This window comes from Perna viridis, chromosome 1 (assembly GCF_037379345.1).
Source record: "Perna viridis isolate PV_CMFRI_1.1 ecotype Kerala chromosome 1, ASM3737934v1, whole genome shotgun sequence".
In the NCBI taxonomy this organism is placed as follows: domain Eukaryota; kingdom Metazoa; phylum Mollusca; class Bivalvia; order Mytilida; family Mytilidae; genus Perna; species Perna viridis.
This window is the reverse complement of record NC_142445.1, coordinates 26591344-26613647: the sequence shown is the minus strand read 5'-3', so window position 1 is coordinate 26613647 and position 22304 is coordinate 26591344. Positions and strand designations below refer to the sequence as shown.

Sequence of the window (22304 nt, the reverse complement as noted above, 5' to 3'; positions counted from 1 at the left end):
AGTGGAATATGAAAATGATTGCAATACGATAAAACCTTATTTTCCTCTCAATTATCAAATTGCTAGCAGAAGCAAATGCAAATATTTTATTCTCTGTACATTATTATACTCAACAAGTGAGTGGTATATTGGAATCACCTTGTCTGTCCATCTGACTTTCGTTAGAGTTATCTCGGCTACCAATGGATGGATTGATTTCAAAATTTGGTGTGTTACTATTTATAGATGGGGCAAATGTTGTTAGTGTTTTTGGGTACTATCTGGTATTAACTTCGTGTACAAGTCAGGGGTGGATCCAGGATTTGAGTTTTGGGGGGGGGGGGGGTTAATTGAATTAAATGCCGTGCAAAGCAAGGCAAACAATATTATGGGATGAAACTTGCGGTGAAATTTTTTTTCTTACCGATTTAGTGGGGGCATACACCCGGTACACCAGTCCTTGGAACCGCGCCTGTGAGTAACTTCATGTTTATAAAAAAAATTAGTTATTTATTGTGTAAGCATTTACAAGTATTACAGATTTTAAAGATTCTTTGTTTACTTAAGACAGATTTTTTCTTGAATTTTATTCTCAGATTAATTTTGTTGTTCAAACAGTATTCAAACACATTTTAATCATTGTAGGTTGGCAGTTTTAGCCCAGAGAGGTGAGATCTCCTTACAGGAGAAGGCGAAGAAAGAGCCTGTTACACCATCTCCTACTCCTACTACCAAAGCCAAGAAAGCACAAAGAATTAAGGCTTTATCACCTAAAGTACAGAGGGATGAACAACTAGAGGTATTAGAAGTTTTACTCTTTCATGTAAAAAAAAAAGTTTTTTGGGTATATTGTTTTAATTATGCTTCCATAATCTTGATTAATTATAGCCTACATTTATTGAATAATTCATCATAAACAAATAAACATTCTGAAGTGGAATTTGATCAAATTCAGTACATACTTTGTGCTTAGGAAATCTAGAGTCCTAATTGTTTTCAAGATCAAAGGTGAAGGGACTAAGTAACAAAGTCAATTTTTTACTCTGTGAAAAGGTGCAACTTTTCACCTTGCCCTTTTTTAGTTTTAGTATGATTTTATGCTTTGTCTTTGATGGATGAAGCTATTTAAGAATTATTGTATTACTTTTTTCAGCCTACAAGGAAATAATCTCAATCATGTGAAGTAAACATATTTATTTTGCCACAGTGCAAGAGGGAAGAAATTCTTTGCAGTCATTAAGATAACGCTTTTCTCATATTTACCTTTTTTTTTTATAATTTTAGACCTTGTTGACTCAGTGTATCAATGATGTGATGGCCCTGTTAGGAATGGTATCAGAACCTGAACCATCAACTATTCCATCTGAGGTATGTATTCTTACTTTAGGTTTGTTTTCTTGTGTGTCTTAATGTTGATGGAAATTAATCTTCAGATGTGTTATGGGTTTCTTGGTGCTCTTATTAATTAGGTCTCCATTCTAACAAGGGTTGGTTATAGTTATTAAGTACCATTCTGTTTAAGAATCAGGCAACGAGTGGCACATCATTTTTCTCAATTTTGTCTTTTTGCCTCAAATATATTCAAATACATCTAGAAAACAACTGAAAAGCTTTTAAATTTATCCTGAAACATTGGTGACATAGATATTTTTTTACTGCTTCTATCAGGAAAAAGTTCGGAAAACTTTCCCGCCATTTTTCCATAGTGTATTTCAACTAAATTTGAACTATCAATATCTTAAAAAGGCAACCTTTACAAACACTTTAAAGGTAATTTCTTGAGGCTATGAGATATAAATACTTGGATAATGCAATAAAATCTCTGTGTATTTTTACTTCGTGTGCCACACCTAATACACATTTTGCCAGATTCTTAGACGGAGAATTACTTTAAAGTACATGTTTGTGTGTATTTGAAATAATGATGTTATATTGATTTTAACATGTGGGACTTATCAAGTTTCATGTAACTGGTCTAACACCCACACAAGTTTAAAGGACAAAATTTCTGCATATGTACTTGAATTTTCTTAATTTATGGCAAATTTCCTGTAAATTTTTGTAAGTCAAATGTCATGCATGGAGCTTTCAAACTTGACAGTCCTGTCCAGTGTTTTTCAAGAAAAGGGGTCAATTGATCCAGTATAATAATATATAAATGTATTTCAAATCTTCCTTAAATGTTTCATATATTTTTTTTCTAATGCCTTGTACATCTTTTAGAAAAAGCTTCTCAAAATGAAGAAGGTATTTTTGTTATAGATGATATTAGCTTGAGTTATAGAAAACAATATTGTATTTATTATTTTTAATTAATTAGAGTAGTGTAAAAGTGATGCATTTTACACAATAATATAGAAAACAGTAAAATTGACACAATTTATTGTATATTGAGCCACAAATACCACATTTTCACCTGAATTATATATGTATTTTATTTGTCATATTTAAAAACCCCCACTTCACTTGCAAAATCCATGTTTATTGTCACTTTTAAGACTTAATTGCACTTTAATTTTGAGTTTTTTCTGTACTTGATATTGCTTTTTTCACTTTTGTCAGTTTGTTTCATGCAATTCAGCTGCTTTTTTCTTTGGACATTAAAAATCCAGCTTTTTCACACTGTTGTGAAGCAGTATTTGTTGGAATAAACAACTGTTCTCATCCTAAAATGCCAAAAAAATATCTGCATTAGGATGTAAAACTGCATTTAATCTATCTCTTTAGCATCTCCCAGAGGTATCTTAGTCTAAACTATCTTAAGAGAAATATTGCAGAGATCACTAAGGGCTTGCATTATTGTGTGAACTCTCATGTTAATTCTTTTGCTTGTAAATTTGTGCAATCTAAAAAAATCTTACTATCTGTTTTCACAAAATTTTAAGTGTACAATGATTTTCTTTATATGGCTGGTGTATAACTTTAACTTCAACAGCTGAAATTTAGTCCAACTTAGACTTGTTTACCTTTGCACTTCTGTACCTTTATTTAATCACCCACTTTAATAGGATGTTAAACCACAATTAATTAATCAATCAAAATATCAGTCAATCATTATAATGATGTAACAAGATTGTTTTCAGCTGCCGCCTAAAACCGCACCTGAGCTTCACCCTAAAACCCATTCTCCACCTCTCAAACACCGAACCATGTCAAAACGATCTAAATCTGACATGACCTCTGGTGTTGTTATACCTTGGAAGGTAAGGGAACTGTAGGTCCTCGTAGAAACATTAACTCTATCCCTCAGGTGAAGGTGGAATTATTATAGTCTTTAACTTAACTACTTTGCTTTGAAGCTTTAAATTACAGAATTACAGATTTACAGATTGTTGGCACTAAAAGATGGAAAATTTTACTTATTTTTACTGCAAATGATTCCTTGATCAGATAGGAAGTAAACATGTTTTAAGCAATGTTTGATGCAACAACTTGTATATTCCTTTGCTTAACAAAAATGGTAACTGAAATTATCTAATATGTACCCGTTTCGATGCTTTATGAATGTTTTTCTTTATAATGATTGATATTGTTGTTTGCTGAAATAATACATTAGTTAAATGAAACTTTTGGTATGTTGCCCACTTTTTCTCTTGTCATAGTAATTGCCAATATTTTTAAAGAAATTAGATAGTCAGGCTATAAAACTGTAGACAATGAAGAGTAAAAGTCAAAATCTTCTATTTAATTTAAAAAAAAAAAGTTGCAAAGTCATAGGCCAGCAAATTACTTTGAATATCATAGCAATGGTGCCTGAAGAGCTTCATATCATTTTCTGTCATATTTATTTTATCAACAATATATAATATTTATATGAATATTATGTAGTTAGTAAAAGCATGAATTTAAATGCATAATACAGAACATGCATTTAACAGCTTCTCTTTAAAAGGTGCTTTCTAACATTTATAGATAGCTCATCAGTCGTCTTTCGTTTAATTTTGTCCTGTGAAGTAATTGTTTTACCAGCAAATTTTTGCAAAAAGATAATTTTGTATGGTAGATATTACTGTGAGGTCTGAATAAACAGGAAACCTGTCTAAACCAATTCCTCAACAAACTTGAAAATTGTCACATCCAGACATACTTTGAAAATCCTTATAGTCATTTCATGCAAGTTTTACTTTTTCATACCAAACACCTGCCTTAACCTATCAAAACTGTCATTACAATCAAGGTGTGGTTTAGACAGATTTCTCTGTTTAAGGAGGTAGACCTAGGGTAAGGGGCATAACTCTAGAAATCAGTGATGTGTCTGTATCATATTCAATTACACTGAGGCCAATTAAGCTGTCATCTGAAACAGAATGAAGTCAGTCCAAGTTACTTTGATGTTTACATGAGATTGATGTATAATGGTGAATACAAACATTCAAATGATTTATTAGAGTTACCCTAGGTCTACCTCCTTAAGAAGAAGAAAAAAGATCTTGAGTAACTGTGCTGACAACAGTTAATATTGTCACTTGAAATTTATTATATCCTGCATCAGATAGCTTTGTTCTATTTGAGAGTGATCCACATGTTAAAAATATTTTGAACTCCGACATCTTTTGTATTTGTATATGTTTAATATTATTTTATGAGATACTTAGTTTACTAAAAGTATAAATCCTATTTGGTCTGTACTAGACTAATTTTTAACCCGTTTTCTGTTTCTATCTTATTGAGTGTGTTTTTAACCCATGTGGCATCTCCTTAGTTTCAAAAGTTTAAATCAATTTTGTTGTTGTTTTAGATACCATTTGAGGTCAGCAAAGCCAACATTAGATACTTAGAGAATATGTTTGATCCAAGCTTTGGTGGTCAGGTGAGTGGTGGTGATTTGGTGAAATGGTTACTAAAGGTAGTCCATACATCCGACACAGCTTTAGCTAAAGATGGACGAGAAACCACACTGAGGGAACCTTCAAAGGACATGTCACCAACCAAGGAAACGGCCAGAGAGTCTACCAAAGAAAGCACTTCATAAATTGACATGAAAAGTCAACACTGCCTATTTAAATAACTAAATTTATCTGAACTTAAATGTACTATTATACATGGTTAATAAGACTATAGTACTAGAGTCAACTACAGAAAAAAACTGATTCTTTAATGATGTTTGTGTGCATTTCAGTTATGCCTACTTTTTAGGCAAGAATATTTTTGATATAAAAAAAAATATGCATAACAACTTTTTATTCTTAAACTAAAATTTATGTTTCATTATTTCATTGAATTAGTAGTATACTAAAGGAGCAAATTATTTATTTAAAATTGTTATTGATGTTATTTAAAAAAAAGAGATATTATGTTTATTTCAATATTATTTTAAAACAATCTGCATCTTCAAAAAGGAAATACATTTCACTGAAACTTGAGTTTTCATTTCACCTATTCAGATCTCTCATGTTGTAGTTTATGACAACAGTTAATTCCAGTTGTGTTAAATGAAATACAGTGAAATCTTCCCAAACCAAACCCTGATTAAACCAAAAACCTGTGTAAACCAGACACATTTTGAAGTCCCTTTAAATCAATTTTTAATGTATTTAACACCTTGGTAACAGAACACACCTCTCATCTGTACAAATGTTTAAGTCCAAAACGGCTTTGTTTAGGCAAGTTTTACTGAAATTATTCAAATTTTTATTTGTATTGAATGTTGACTTCTCTGAAGTATTTAATCCGTCCATAGATTTTAATTTACTATAAGGAAGCTGTGATATTTTGTATTTACATTGATTAGTTTTATATATTAGATGTTATTTATCGACTTATACTTATTTTTGCGTTGTAATATCTGTGCATTCTTTTTCAATGTTATATTGTTTGAAAGTTAAACTTTTGGCATTCCTTATGAATAAATTGATTAAATTTATATTTATTATGTCTGCAGCCTTGATGGAAGCTAACATTGATATAAGTCATTAAACTATTTAGTAAACAATTTTTAGCTGTTAAGCAGTTTCTTTTAAAGATGCATATTTTTGCAAGGATATTTAATAAAGGGTGATAACAAAATTGCCAAAATGATAAACTATAGGGAATATTCAAAAGGAACCTCAGTATTACTTATGACAAAACCAGAAAGTTGAAAACACCTCAATAGTCCTATATAGTTTTCGGTGGGAATAGTGGTTTAAACCAGGTTTTATTGTGATCTAAACCTCCCTTTTCCAGTATGGTTAATTGCTTTCATGATATTGCAATACAAACAAGCAGCTTAAAATTGCAACAAAAAAAAGTTGGGAAAATCATATTTTGATCTTGGTTGAATGCAAAGGTGTATTGGTTTAAGGTAGATCAAACCTAATATTTCTAGTAGATAAACTTTGGAAGTTTTTCTGAAAGTTGACCTTGAATGAAGAAACTTAAGGATTTTAATGTGAAAAACATAGGTCACCGAACTTGATTTCAAGATCATTGGGTCTATTAATTAAAGGCAAATTTTATATTGATTCTGTGGCGAATTTCACTATTTTTTTGCAAACTGTAGAAAAAGAGATACATAGAATTTCTTCTAAATTTACATAAAGAACACTTTACTAATATCCTTTCAAATTTCAAAAAGAAAATTGGGGGTCACCAAACTCTTTTCTTGTAATATTAAAAAAACTAAAATTCCCATAGCATTTCTATAGAATATTTTCCTGCAAATTATCTCCCCTGTAAAAATGGCTTTATGCAATTAATGTTTGAAATTTTACCTTATAATTTTGTTAGGTCAAAAATTCCTTTAAAATAATTTAAAATGTTTTTACATCATTTTAAACATTTTTAGTTCATTGAAAATTTATATGTCTCTATGATTTTGTAAGATGATAGAAAAGAATGTTCAGTGTAATAGGTATGATCTACCTTATGCAGAATGTGTATGAAATATGGGAATTTAGACTATGAAAGAAGTTTATGTATAGCATGGGCTTTTAAACAGACAAAATTACTGCGAGCAAGTAGGCCATAATCACTCAAATTTTAATCTTTTATTCACAAACGGAAGAAAATTAGCCATCAAATCTTTCCACTTTAGTTTTATAAGATGTCAGTGATCTATCTGGATGATCTAAGTCCGATTTATTCCCTTTGAACTTGAAAAACCATGGTCTTATTTTGTGTTTCTTGACATCAATTATCTCTTCAGGCCTGGGAGGTGGGGCTGTAGGTTTTCTGAAACTGTAAATTCCATAACCACCAGTTTCTAGCAAGTTATCCCATCCTTCTTGCTTTCTGAGGTAGTCTGGATCACTTCCATTGATTGAGTTGCATGATGCATCCCATGGCTTGAAAGCTGGCGAGCGTCGGACATAAGGGTAGTTTGGGGCTATGACATCATATTGATCCTCAGGATAGATGTCATCGTTCTCTGGAACTTGAAATAGCGTAACAGGAATATTAGCAGCTGCCATTAGTAACCAGGTAAAGTTGAAATAATGTATAGATAAATATAATGAATAAAAATATTTAAAATTATATAATATTTAGCGGAACTACTGTGTTGATCATGTGTGAAAGTGTGAGTGTCAAAAAGGAACTTACATTTTACAGTAATCTTTGATGATTCTCGAGATCTGAAATGGGAATGTATTTCATTACTAGTATAAATACTAGGTCGGTATAATAAAAAAAACACTGCTTAAAATATGTTGCAGGCATAAATTGATGCATCTGCTTATATTTAGGACTCTTACCCTACCGGTGCACCTGGTCCAGGCTCCCAATTTTTAGTGGAGTCCGAGTTGCTCTTTTACTTTTGTTACTTTATATGTATTATTTTAGTTACTTTTTTCTTTGTTGTGTTTGTCTGTTTTCTAAGTATGGTCTTTGTCCCTGGATTACATTCTTTTGATTTCTGCATTTCCTCTCGACTTGTAATACCAGAATGCCTAAGTTACCATACCACATGTCGTGAATGCACCTGTTTGAAATCTTTAAAAAAATGATAATCAACAGATCAACTACAGCAATAAATTACAACATTTCAGTATCGGTTACGAAATTACAGATATAATAGAAGTTAAACTCCTGTTTTATCATTTGCCATCCTACTGACTTAACATACCTATCCGGCCCATGTCGTGTACAGTAAAAATACAAGCCCAAAATAATAGCCAGCAAAATCAAACTAAGAAAAATTGACAACAATACTGCTATCCCTACATCAGTTTCATGCCAAGCTGGGGCCGGAGTTTCCGGAACGTAATATGGTTTTACAGACGTCACAGGGAAAGTATCAAACTTTTTCCCATTCATAGGATGCGCTGGTGTGCCATCTTTTGACTGTTGCAAGACTTTTAAGATCTCTTCTTTGGCAAGGAATGATTTATCTTTTTCTATTCCTTTCAACGTATCCGTAGAACGATCTTTTACAACGTATACAAGTGCTCTTGACCTGAAAAAATATAAAGCGTCTGTTAAAGATCATCAGTTAGAATATTTTGTTTGCAATAAATACTACTCTACATAAATGAAGAGTGTATTATAATAATATATAAGAGTTTCTGATTATGTAATCCTCACGTTAGATCAGAACCATTTTACACATGCCATATCTTCTAAAATACCTAGAAAGTTCCATTTTTGACTGCTTTTTTCATTTCATTTTAATGAAATCAAATTAAAATATAAATTGTAGTTAAACAAAATTTATTTATCATTGCATATGGTAGTTCAGTTACCCAGTGGCTAGAAGTTTGCGCCTTCCAATGACTGTGTCATCTTCTATAATTTTCCATACCCCAACTCTGTTTTCTGACGGGAATAAGTCTTGCAAGGCAAATTTTAGTTTATTTCTGAAAATATGTGTAATCAATTTTAATGAAAATCCTTTTTCAAATATTATTTTACTGACCACCATTTTTAACGACTGAAAATTTCTAGAGTGTTAACAACACTAGGATTAAAATCATTCTGTTCATAAATGGCTTTCGTTAATTTTGTAAGCTTACGGTTTATCGCAAATGTTCGTTAAAGGGGTATTTGATATACACATACATGCTTGCACATCTTGCTTACAATACCTTTTTTGTTGTTCACCTATGCAGAACATGGAAACCATTGTTCAACGTGAAGCAAAAAAAAAGTTTATTCTTCCAAATTAGCGATAAACACTTGATTTCATCACATTTGTTTTTTCAGGAGATTTCATGTTATTTGTTGTGTGTGTGTGTGTGTGTGTGTTCTTTTTATTTAATTACCGGTCGTATCATGGTTCCTTGATTTCCCATTCGACAACTCTAATATATCAACCATGAAAGACTGTTGTATCTAGACAACGTTTGACAAGCTAATAAGTTTGTGGAGCATGTGACCAATACACCCAGGCCGAAAAAACTACCTACAAACGTTCCAATTTCGTTAAATTGCAAATAAAACAAACAAACGTTACTTTGTGACGCCATTTGACGCGTAAAAGTTGCCACAGCTCTTAAATCTTTTTTTTTCCACACAAATATGACAATAAGTCTTTCCAGTGGGTTAGCTAAAATGTTCATTGAAGAATAGGACCCGACACTGGTACAACGTATAAACAAATAACTCAATTCTATGAACTCTAATATATACATTTAAAAAAAGTTATTCTTACTTTTGGGACTGTAATATTCCAGCTGATACATCATGCTCAATAACAACCATGTGTTCATTAGGTATAAATGAATCGACTCTGATTATTCCAGCTGCACCATTCCATGTAGCATTCCTTGAAACCTGAGCAATAGCCCACATAATGTAACGAGTTTCTCTGTGAAGAGATTTCTCATTCTGGACATACAAGTCTCCTGCATCATGATTAACATCAAAGACTCCACCTCTATTCATTGTCAAAAACCTAATTGGATCCGTCAGTGCTTGGTAAATGCCGAAATTATGCGGGGTGAACGTAGTCAAAATGTCTCCATTCCTTGCATTTATAGGAACCTCTAAAGAAAAGTAACTAGCCGGTAAATCATCATATGGTTTAGTATCCTTTACATCCAGAATAGTGACAACCACTTCAGCAGTTCCCGTTCTGGACGAAATTCCGGCATCTACAGCAAATACAGTTAACGATAAATCTGAAATCATTTCATAATCTGGTTCAATTTTTAGTATTAAATTGTTACTTCGAGTATCTATTTCGAATAACGCATGTGCCAGAGGATCAGCTGGGTCAATAAATAGTGTAACGTTTGCATTTTCATCGATATCATAATCTGTTACAGAGAAATGAAGAACTGGTAAACCAACAGGACTGTTTTCAACAACTGAAATGACGTTATATGGGACAAGAAACATTGGAGTGTTGTCATTGATATCTTCAATAACAACATGGACAAGCTTATGGTATTTTGTTTTGTTGATCTTCATATCCTCTATTTGAATAGTAAGGAAGTATTCATGCTGTGTTTCTCGGTCTAAAATTTCTTCTGTTCTTATTATTCCTGTCGTTCGTTCTATCAAAAATTCTTCATATGGATCCCCTCCAACAATTGTAAATATCGGCTGACCATTACTGTTTCCATGAATTCTATCCGGAATAACGGTACCTACCTCGGTCCCTATTCTAGAATCTTCAATAACGAAAAATTGGAAATGTGTTCCTGTATTAATAACAGAAGGATAAATAGCAATGTGGACTTTAGCAAATGCCTTTTGTTTCGGATATCCATTGTCGGCAGCTTTGATTTGTAGTTCAAGATAGTCAGGTGCAATCGAAAGTGGTGCTACCGTTTGAATTTCACCAGTTGTAATGTTGATAAGAAAGTAATTTTCATCATTACCATTCGTGATGAAATAGTCAATTCTTGCATTTTCATCCCTATCTTTGTCAGTGGCCAATACTTTTGCGATTTGCGTACCAGCGGTAATGAAGCGGTCTATTTTGATGTCATAGATTAACCTTGAAAAAATTGGCTGATTATCATTAATATCTATTACATTAATACTGAGAGTGGTCGTGGATGTCTTAGGAGGAGTTCCACCATCTTTTGCAATTATCGCTATTTTGTAGGTGTCAAGAGTTTCTCTGTCAATTTTACCGGCGATGGTTATAGCACCATTTTCTGAGTCAATTTTGAACCTTAATTTATCATTTCCAGATTCTATGCCATATCTTACTACACCATTTAATGCGGTATCAAAGTCAACAGCATGGGCTTGAAAAATAACATTTCCCACCTCAACTGCTTCGCTTACGTCAACCTTGTATGTCTTCTGCTGAAATCGTGGCACATGGTTATTTAAATCATTCACTTTAATCATGATCTTTGCTGTACTTGTGAGTTTTGGGCTACCATTATCACTTGCAGCTACAGTTAAAACGTATTCTTGTTTTACCGACGCATCGAGAGTATTGTTAACGGTGATCAATCCCGTCGTAGCATCCATTATAAAGGATTCCATACCCTCTCCTGCTATTAAACTATATTCAACTTCTGCGTTCTCATTCGAATCCATATCAGATGCTTCTACTTTTCCTACAAATGAACCATTTGTCGCGTCTTCGTCCACCAAAAAGATATAAGCAGCATTTTTGAAGTTTGGAGCATTATCGTTTTCGTCTAAAACTTCAATCTCTAATGTCATCACTTCAAAAAGGTTTCTATTATATTTGTTTATACATTTTATCTGTAATGTGTAGTGGTCTATTAATTCCTTGTCAAGAGCCCCACTCACTGAGATTTCTCCAGAATTAATGTCTACTGTAAAGTCCTTAGCACTGTTAGATCTTTGCATATGGTACTCCAAATCACCAGGAATATTCCAATCCCCTTCTTTTGCACCGTCTATGGTTGCATCAATATCGTAAAGAACCGTTCCTATTCGAGTTGCCTCACTTGTCTCTAGATTTTCAATGGTTTTATATAGTTTCGGTTGTTTGTAGTTAGGAACGACATTGATGGCTATTATAGCAGAAGATGTTCTATGAGGTGACCCCTGATCTTTTATTTCTATTCCTAACATGTAGTTATTAGTAATTTCATACTCCAGTTGTCTATTTACTTCCAAACTGTTGCCATTTAATCGGAAAGCACCATTAGTATTCCCAGATGTTATGCTATATATCAGGTTGGCATTTTCATCTTTGTCATTATCGCTACACTGAAGAGCCATAACAGAGCTACCAAGAGTACTATTCTCGTCAACAGTTACTGTTATATAGTTTTCAGTGCAGTACGGGTCATTGTCATTTTCGTCGGATATCTTCACTGTAAGAACTAACGACGTTGAGTCACCCACACCGTTGTCTGCAACAATAGTCAGGTTATATTCCTGAACTTCCTCTCTATCAACATGTTTTCCTAGAATGATCTCACCTGATTTCTTGTCTATAATAAAAGATCCATCATTTCCTTCGGTAATCATATATTCCATGACAGCGTTCCTGTCTAAATCTTTAGCTCGAACTTTGAATACAAACTCACCAAGTGCCGAACCTTCAGACAGAGTGAATGAATGGTGAGTTCCCGTTTCAAACGTAGCGGGAAACTCATCGAAATCTGTAACCACGACAACCACTGTTGTTGTTCCTGTAAGTGGTTGTTTGCCTTTGTCTGATGCTACAATACTGAGCCTATATTCTGTCAGCGTTTCAGCATCTAAAGCTTTATTAAGTACTATATCTCCTCTGTCAGTCATGGAAAATGTACTTCCTACATTTCCTGATTCAATGTCGTACTTGATAGCTGCATTATTTCCAATATCGTTATCCTTAGCTAATACCTGACCTACGGTTGACATCAGAGGAACATTCTCAACAACGGAGAATTTATAGAAAGTATTTGAGAATCTAGGAACTTCATCGTTGGCATCCCCTAACTGTACAGTAAAGATCTCTGACGATGAAAGTTTTAAAACGGTGTCAAAAATCTGAACTGAAAGTCCGTACGAAGACATCTTTTCACGATCGAGATCGGAAACGATGTATATATCTCCCGACATTTCGTTTATACCGAACACGTCATCTGTATTTCCCGAATCAATTGAAAAACGAATATTGTTTGAGGGTGATGCTGACTTGACTGTGTAAACAACAGTTCCGATTTGTTCTGACTCTTTGACATCCAAAGTCACTGGCAAATTCATGAATTCTGGTTCGCCAGTTACTTTTACATGTATAAATACCGAGGTCTTCTTTTGAGGTATCCCACCATCAAACACAGAGATTTCCAAATCATACAAGACTTTATCCGGTGTTTTAGATAAAACTAAATGTCCCTGTGAGTCAACAGCGAATGCAAGATTTGTATTCCCTTTGTCTATGTTGTATGATAAGTCTCCATTTGGACCCAAGTCAGAGTCCGTGCATTTTAGCTCATGGACAAGATCTCCCACTGTAATGGTTGACATAATATTAACATTGACCACTGTTTGACACTTTGGTGCTTCTTCGTTTATATCATCAACGGTTAATGTTAGAGTAGTGGTTGAAGATTTAATGTCTATAGGTGACTTATCACTGGCTATAATTTCAACCAGGTATGAAGCATCAGTTTCGCTATCCAATTGTTTAAGCAATTTGACAATACCATTATCTGTGTCGACAACAAATATGTCAGAATGTGTTGCTAATGAATAAATGATTTGACCGTCAACACCATGATCGTCATCACTTGCTTCAACCTGGACGATCGAACTACCTTAAAAAAACAAGTAAGGCAGCACATGTGAAAAATTCAAATGAAGTACTATACATGTGTTTGTAATAGGATTATTTTTGCAATGTCAACATTCACGTAGCAATAGGTAATTATATCGAAGTTTGGTAAGAACATTAATTTGAAATAAACATGATCGGTTGCAGGTTACAGTATATATATATATAGCCTAGCTGGCCGAGTGGTCTAGGGCGCTGGACTTTGTGCAGGCGGTGTTGCCATAGATGTCACAGCAGTACGAGTTCGAGTCCCGCGGAGGGAACGACCAAAAATTTGCATCGCAAATTTGACAGTTCTAACATCGTTGGGAATTTTTCAGAACTTTCTATACGTTTACATATCTTCCCTGTATCAATTTGATCCGATGGAGCAGTGTAGTGAATAGAGTCGTCACATTCTGAGACGTATATATATAATTGCTCATCGAAGCTGTCTTTAGTGTGAGAAGATAATTTCTAATCAATGCTAAGAATATCAGATTAAATTCAATGCTAGCTCTGAAGAAGAATACTTACCCACTGCCGTATCCTCAGGAACAGAAACTGTGTATGACTGTCGCAAAAATACTGGCTTATATTCATTAACGCCAGTTATGGAAATGATAACACTTGCTGTTGTAACAAGTGGAACATCTCCCTCATCACTTGCAACGACTGTCAGGAAACAAGATGGCTTTCGTTCAAAATCTAACTGGCTATCTGAAGATATCCGACCTGAGTGTTTATGTATTGACATTCGACATCCTTCTTCTATGTTTCCATCTGTAAAGAATACATCTTTTATTTTCTTTATTTTCAATATCAGATTTCTTTTGCTATATTAGATTAAGCCATTTACAGATATTCTTAACACTTTCATTTTCTAAGCATGAACATAGTTAAACGTCAAAGCAAACTGTCTTCACATCTTTCGTCTTGCATTTACTTCCAGAAATGGCCATAAGCAGCTTATGTGGAATTATTTTTTTTATCTTTGTTGTTTTTGTGTCGCTGTTAATGTCTTGTTCTGAAATTCCCCATTACTTTTAGGTCTAAATAGGTCCTTACTATGATCCCTTTTTCATTTTAATTAAAGAAGGATTTTTGTAAATACAGTATCATCCACATGATTTTTAGTACCTCGAAGCGAGTAGGATATTTTTCCATTTTTCCCTTCGTCGACGTCAGTAGCATGAATAGTCAATAAAACGGTATTGATTGTTGCGTCCTCTGGCCATGTGGCAGAATACAACTCCTTTAAAGAGACAAAAGATGAAAATGATTGTGCGTTTAACGTGTAAAGACAAAAGAAAATTCTGCATATGAACGCTCAAAGAAATTACCAACAGCTGAACAGCAAAGTAAAAGCTGAACTGAATTTGTCAATTGGCATTGTATTGTAAGCATTCATGCAAATCACGAAAAAAAACAGGGAACTTCCATATTGGTTATTTATCTATGATGAAATGCGTACTTGACATGCTAACTAATTGGTGCATGAATATCGTAATTATTTCTCTCAAGTGCCGCACACGCATTAAAACCGCATTTTTCTTGGCACGTCCGAGAGCATTTTAGATGTTCCCTTTCTATGTTTAATATCTTAAGTGTTATGTAAATTCATTATACTGAATTTTTCTGTTTTTAAACCTGCTTCAATTTTTACTCTAAGTGTAAGAATACACGAAACGGCACGCACGTGTAAAAAGTTGTTAAATCATTTCTCACTACTCAATAAATATATATGATAAAATGTTTTCCTAAGAGTTAGAGACACTTATAGACTTTACCTGAGAAAATATCGGAGCGTTATCATTTTCGTCAATAATGATAATATTGACTTCACCTAAAACTCTTTCTGATGGTATGGATGAAGAGAATGCAGAGACAGCCAGTTTGTATTGACCTTTGTCTTCTCTATCTAGGTTTGGATGAGCGACAAGGATTTTTCCTATGGGAAATAAAAACAATAAACATATAAACCTAGGGAGATTTGGACCCTTTATTGCCAAATTCAATTGTAACCTCCCAATTTGAACAGTGATTTCAATAGTACCCCGGTAGTGGTTTCACAGAACTTAACAATTCAAATTGCCCATTTTCATAGTTATTGTTTAAGCAGAATCACAGTAGCTTAACTTCGTTGTTATTTTAGAGGTATTTAAAGTGTCTACAAAATATCGCGACTTACAACAAGAGTAACTCTTTCAAGCTCCACGCAGCGCCAGACGTTCGTTTCCTCTCTTACTAACCGCTACAGAGAGGCCTTTCGAAATTCTCGGGCGTAATTCAAATCATACGTTGTTTGACAATCGGATAATTCGCGTAAAACTATTCACTTTTTCCCGACTTTGCAAGATGTTTGCATTTTCTGAGAGGGCTGGCGGCAGCGTTTAGAGGAGTTCTGAACGTCAGACGCTGTTTCGGAGCTTGTGTCGAAATCGCGTATAAGTAAAATGACAGTGTATCATGGGAAAGAATAAAGCATTTTACCCGAAAGTTTTTCTATGGTAAACCGAGTTGTCACATCTTCTATAGCATATTTCACAATAGAATGGTCGCTGCCTGCTTTATCTTCATCGACTGCAGTAAGTGCTGTTATAAATGTGCCAACTGCAGAGTTCTCTTGAATTGCTGTTATTATACAGAATGCAGTTAATGCAATATTGCAAATTACAACAACCATTCTCAGTTGTACACAGTAGAAATTTTTTCAGGCTTAGTCTTGTTATTTCGAAAAAGCAAAGCTATCAATTAGGCAAGTTGATTTATGCATAACTACTAATTTGGGTTTTATTTTCTTTGTTTTTGTTATTTTTTTTGAGTGATTTATTTTGTTTTTGTTTTATATTCATACTTCGTACTTAACATTTCTTCCAAGTATACTTTAAAAAATTTTGTTAAATATAAAAAGAAGTCTTTGTTTTTATCTGTACTTATTAAACTGTTGTAAATATATACAAACAGACTGTGTAAGTTCCATTGTTGGCAGGATGCCAATAAGGCTTGTTGTCATCAACGTCTTCAACGAAAATATTGACATCAACGAATGTATCTAGACGTGGAACACCATGATCGCGGACCTCAATCTGGATCGTCCAGAAATTATCTTCGGTGTCGGTATCTATTTGTGACTTTAGTTTGATTTCGCCGTGAGACTCGACATGGAATTTTGTTGTATCACCTGAAAAGTGCGTAAAAGTATAAGATTTTTAAGAAGTTTAAGTTTAAATATCGATACTCCAAATATTCAAATTGGAAATAATAGGAATTTTTTTAAGTAAAAGGTACTAGAAATGAAGGTACATGAATAATGTTAAACATAATAACAGTTTCATCAGTTTTCAGTTTTTTTTTAATATGTTTGTGAAAATGTGAAAATATTTCAAAATGTGTACGATGCAAGATATTTTTGCTGTAATGTAGAATTTAACCATGCGTATTGTAAACTTAACATTTATAACTAAATCATTAAAATAACTGGCAAACTTTATAGAAAACACTCCTATATTGCAAAGTATTTTTGTTATGAATAGCATGATCAAATAGAAATATTTCACTACAGCGCCCTCAAAGTTATAATAAAAGAATAAATGCTCATACCTCTATGTAATTTGTACGTAAGGTGAGGAGTTTCTAAATCTTTACAATCCATGTGTATTAAATTTGTGCCAGGTAGTTCTGTTTCCATCATCTTAACATTATATATTTGTGCTGAACATACCTAGAATAAACAAATTAGAAAGAAAATGTAGTATGTGTCAATATTGTAATGAATTATAAAAAAGAGGGAAATTTTCCCACCATCACACCAGTTTTATTCACAGCATTCAATATCTGACGGACATTCAAACTGTAGTCAGTGTTCTCGGAAAATTTTTAAATCTTACGAATCCGGGAAGAACAATTAGATTAAAATATACCTGTTTTATATGCGTGATAAGTATTTGTTTGAAACCTATATCGCATACCCTATATCACAACTGTGGACCTGTTTCGCATTACTTATATCTCACCTCTAGATCTAAATCACATACCCTATATCACACCTCTAGACCTATATCGCATACCCTATATCACACTCCTAGACCTATATTGCACTCCCTATATTCCACCCGTTCACAGACAATACTTGAAAGTGTAATCAAGGGAACCAAGGTTATAGCGGTAATCAAAAGAATATAATCCAGGGACAAAGACCAGACATGGAAAACAGACACACACAACAAAGAACATAAAGTAACTAAAATCATACATACAAAGTAACAAAAGTAAATGAGCAACTCGGACTCCACTAAAAACTGGGAGCATGGACCAGGTGCACCGGTAGGGTTAGCGTCCTCTGCTTTTCTAGAAACACCCGCCGAGTTGCTCATAAAAAGTCAAGTCCGGGGTAGACAAACGAGGAAAGGTAAACTATGACCCGTTGAATAAATCAGTTTTCATGATGCTGATGGATACATCATAACGATCCACGAGTTCATGATGACGACCATAAAACTTCTGTAGTGATGACTTCAATCTTGTAGCAACATAACGCTGTTCCAGAAGCCTATTTGTTAGAGTTCTAGCGCGATACAAAAAGTCTGCGTAGTTTCGGCAAGCTCTGGCATAACGTATGAGTTGTGATATAAACACTCCATACGCAGGAGCTGAAGAGATGTTGCCACAGATGAAAGAAAAGTTGACAATTTTGAATGAAAAGTCATCACGTTTGTCGTAAAGTTTGGTCAATAATTTTCCTTTACCATCGATTTCTAAGTGTAGGTCAAGATATGAGGCTGACTTCACAGTGTCTGTAGTATCCTTTATCTCAAGTTCTTTGGGGTAGATGCGATGTATCAAAGCCCCGAAATTAGGATTGTTTAAAGATAGTACGTCATCTATATAGCGGAAACTGAGATTGAAGGATCTAGTCAAACGATATTCTTTCTTTCTAATCAAACCAGCTATAAAGTCAGCCTCATAAGAGTGAAGAAATAGGTCAGCAAGTAAAGGAGCACACTTTGTTCCCATTGGAGTGCCGACTGTTTGTTGAAAAACACGTCCACCACACTGGACAAATATGTTGTCGATTAAAAATTCCAGCATTTTGTAAACATCTTCCTCTGTATATTTGGAAGATGATTTGGAATTATTTCTTACAAAGTATGAGGAATCTCTACCAAGAACTATATATTTGTATCTAGATGTACCATCTTTTTGGAAAAACAACGATGTATAATGTTTTTAGGTCGGGATTTTAACTGAGTATGGGGAATAGAAGTATAGTTTAAATATAATATATCAAACATAACATGTCAAAATCTGTATCACCCCTCGACCTATATCACACTGCGGGCCGATGGCCCATTGGATAGATATAGAAGTCTCGAGTTGATACGGCATATGATACAGATTTTGGAATGCAATATTCAGTACATATATTTACTGATATCAATATTTTACCAAGTCTCCTTTTGATTTTTTTAGAGAATTCAAGACGTTATAAAGAAAACGACCATCTATGAGTCTTAATTGTACAGGTGTACATGTACTTACGTTCATGTTGTCATTCCTTAATTTGCTTCCATTTTCTTGTTTTCTCGATTGGATCGTTGTGCACCAATTGTTGTACAGTAAACATTTTAATTAGTGTGTTTTTTTTTCGAATTTTGTATATCTTTAATCTTTATCTGATGTTCACCAAGCGTGTTACGGTGATAAACTAGACAATGCAAAGTCATTTTAAAGAAAATAAAGAGAAGAAATAAGTATAGTACCGGTGGATGTTCGTTAACATTATGGACAGTGATGTTGAGAGGGGCAGTGGTAGATCTTTTTGGTGACTGTCCTATGTCTGTTATCTTTAGTTGAAGATAGTGATTTGAAACTGTCTCAAAATCCAGTGGATGGCGTAGAAATATTTTACCCGTCAGTTCGTCCACGAAGAACACATTATTACTGGAAGCAGCTGTAATGCATGGACGAAACATTATAACAGTGTTCTAAACATTTGTTTGCTTGCTTTAGGAACAACAGAGTTTATTTCTATTGTTTTTGCAGACCGTAGGTGGAAGACGAATACGAACAAATAACAATGAATAATACTGACTTCGATTTCTGTAAAAAAAATGCGAAGGGACCTGTTTCGTGTCTATTTTGAATTCAGAAATTTTTGCGATGTACTTTTTAAAGTCGCAATAAAAAAAAATGGCATGCTAAATTTAAAATGGCGTTCTCGTCAAAAAAGCAAAACAAATCGTATTTATTAATGATGACAATGATGTCTGAAATTTCATTAGATATGTCTTTGCAACTAGAAATTGCAAAATGGATATTTTTTTATAGAGTTTAAAAACTAAAAAAGCATAAAAATGGCGCGTGTAGAACAATATTTGTTATACTAACAGATCAATGTTACTTTTGTTTTCTGACTTTTCATATGTTCATCTAAGTCTTGATCATAAGGCTTTGTATCATGTATCATAGTTCCAACGGCTGTATCTTCTTTAAGAACTAATGATGGTGGAATTGCCATGAATTGGGGATCAAACTCATTTACTGGAGTCAAGTTTATGTCCAAGGTCACGCTGACCTTCAATGGCGGTGTTCCTCCATCAATCACATCTATCATAAGCTACGGAAAAAAGTCAAACTTACAAACATCAAAAGTATTGAAGATCATTTAAATAGATTGCCAAAAAGGCATAAATTTCAAATTATTTTTAAATTAATTCCCAAAAAATCCTTTACAAGGAAAATCACGATGAAAGTATTTATACTGAATTATAGAGAATTTAGGATTAACCAAAATAACGAGAAACAAAGTTCTGGGACTTTGATAGCATGTTATATATATACATCTAGGTATTGTTCACTATTTCTTTAAAAAAAGATGCGCTTTAACATGGGTGAGAAATTTTGAATTTCTTTGTAAAATCTATCTAAAATTTACAAAAGTAAAGCATTTTAAAATACTTACTTTAAACATATCGTACATGATATTTTAAGTCGAAATTATGAACTCATTAAAAAACCTAAAACTTACTACATATTTATGCTTTGAAGATTTGTCATCAAAATCGAACGTTCTTGCACTTTTAATTGTAGCTATTGTTCCAGTTAGAACGAGGTTGAATTTTCTCACATCGTTTCCGGACGCAATAACGTAAGTTAATGAACCGTCAACGCCGGAGTCAGAATCATCACAAGTAAGAGTAAATAAAGTGGTATCTACAGCTGTGTCCTCGGGTATCGTTACACTGTTGAATAATGATGGACATGCTGGACTCGTATTTGCTGTTGCTAAATGTATAAAAAAAAAATATGCATTTTCAATGTGTTTCTTGAATAGCAGTTATTCTAAAATTATGTATAAATCTTAAATGATAATGCAAACACTTAAATACTGTGGAAGTTCTTTTTTCGTAGGTATCATTTTGTGTGGTTTGTCACTATTTGATAATTAGTGAGTTTTTAAGTTCGTTAGATTACACAAGGGAAACAAAGATTTTAATTGTAATTTCACATTTGATTGGAATTGAATTTGTTGTTTATCCAAAGCATGAAAACCACGAGATTTGATACTCTACAAACTAAAATCGTTTTATAAAAATTTTTACTGTTACTATAAATCAATGGAATAATGTAGTATAAAGCATTTATTGACTACATCTTCAAAACAGTTACAATTTACATATTACATATTATGATTCTATAGAACAACAACAACTAACGTGATATATGTCTACTGTTTTTATATATATATTTATTAATTGTATCACTGCCATAAATAAAAAAAAATGGTAAGAAATAAACTCATATAAGAAATGTTGAATTGAACTAACAAAGCAATATCAATATAAATATATATGATATGCTGTTTTAAAGAGTAACCTTTCATCAGCTGCATTAGCATCAATTATAGATGAAGATATAAATCCAAAAATTAATTGTATACATGAAGTACTCAAGACAAAACCAAAGTTGAATGATGTTCAAAAACAAAACCTTACATCCTAACGAAAAATATCCTGAAACGAATAAAAATCCATACACTAAGATGACCATTTTGGTTGCATTACAAAGAACGGTAGGATTATAGATCATTTACTTTAATAGACTGCTGTAGTGTGAATACTTTTATCTTGGCGACGGTCTATCTGATTTCATTGTTCAACAATTCGCCCAATACATTGCACATCATTACTTTTTACGATGTATTATTAAGTTTGTTATTGGAGTAATAAACTTTCTTCTTGTAAATAAGCAGAATTTATTCGGTGTTCCTGTCAAATTTAAACAGAGGTCAAATACATATCATGAGACACAGTAAAGACTTATCTCTACAGATTACTTTTATTGCAAATGTGATAAAAAATCTTCCCACTTTGGTCTTTACATCTTTAATGATGGATATGTAGCTTCATGAAATTATTTGTTGCAGTCTTTTGTTTCCTTTCCTGTAATATACAGTAAAATACATTTTAAACAATTTATGCATGAGACAGAATTAAGTTAATCCATTTATATGACACATCAAACAATTTATAAAGAGGAAAAATATCATACAAAGTGACTTTAAAAATTGTACGTAGTGACAATAGAAATTTAGGGACTGTATTAATAATTTTAACTGAATGTCAATGTCAAAGTACTCCTACATGATTATAATATAGTCATTTTAATCAATTTATACATAATGACATAATGAATCGGCTTATGCATAGTGACCTGATGATAATTC

At 33.2% G+C, this 22304-nt stretch overlaps 2 protein-coding genes across 8 annotated transcripts in view; one reads left to right on the top strand and one right to left on the bottom strand.

Moving 5' to 3' along the window:
- The window catches only part of LOC148627998 (cilia- and flagella-associated protein 54-like), a 51892-nt gene extending 46050 nt beyond the window's left edge, over positions 1–5842 (top strand). For 3 of the 7 annotated variants that reach the window (XM_088583008.1, XM_088582988.1, XM_088582960.1), the window contains 5 exons: positions 625–778; positions 1264–1347; positions 2203–2226; positions 3063–3182; positions 4718–5842. In XM_088583008.1, the coding sequence (XP_088439134.1) occupies positions 625–778; positions 1264–1347; positions 2203–2226; positions 3063–3182; positions 4718–4951 (616 nt within the window). In that variant the 3' untranslated portion in view covers positions 4952–5842. The remainder of the gene's footprint in view (positions 1–624; positions 779–1263; positions 1348–2202; positions 2227–3062; positions 3183–4717) is intronic. The other 4 variants (XM_088582999.1, XM_088582970.1, XM_088583017.1 and 1 more) reach the window with 2 other exon arrangements.
- A 968-nt stretch (positions 5843–6810) lies between these two features.
- On the bottom strand, positions 6811–21642 carry LOC148627997 (protocadherin Fat 4-like). The gene is made up of 15 exons (XM_088582947.1): positions 21574–21642; positions 20607–20863; positions 19967–20195; positions 19339–19529; positions 17180–17300; positions 16542–16760; positions 16070–16210; positions 15367–15527; positions 14717–14831; positions 14114–14359; positions 9548–13580; positions 8640–8753; positions 8024–8353; positions 7501–7532; positions 6811–7333 (listed from the first exon to the last, which is right to left on the bottom strand). The coding sequence occupies exons 1-15, from the start codon at positions 21626–21628 to the stop codon at positions 6969–6971; spliced, it is 6609 nt and encodes a 2202-aa protein (XP_088439073.1). The 5' UTR covers positions 21629–21642; the 3' UTR covers positions 6811–6968.
- Between the last annotated feature and the right edge of the window lie 662 nt (positions 21643–22304).

Coding starts and splice junctions, on each gene's coding strand:
- LOC148627997 (XM_088582947.1), bottom strand. CDS start 21,628: ATGGTCATCTTAGTGTATGGATTTTTATTCGTTTCAGGATATTTTTCG. Junction 13,581..14,113: donor TCCTGAGGATACGGCAGTGG/GTAAGTATTCTT, acceptor TGTTTTTTTAAG/GTAGTTCGATCGTCCAGGTT. Junction 8,754..9,547: donor GGAATATTACAGTCCCAAAA/GTAAGAATAACT, acceptor ACATATTTTCAG/AAATAAACTAAAATTTGCCT.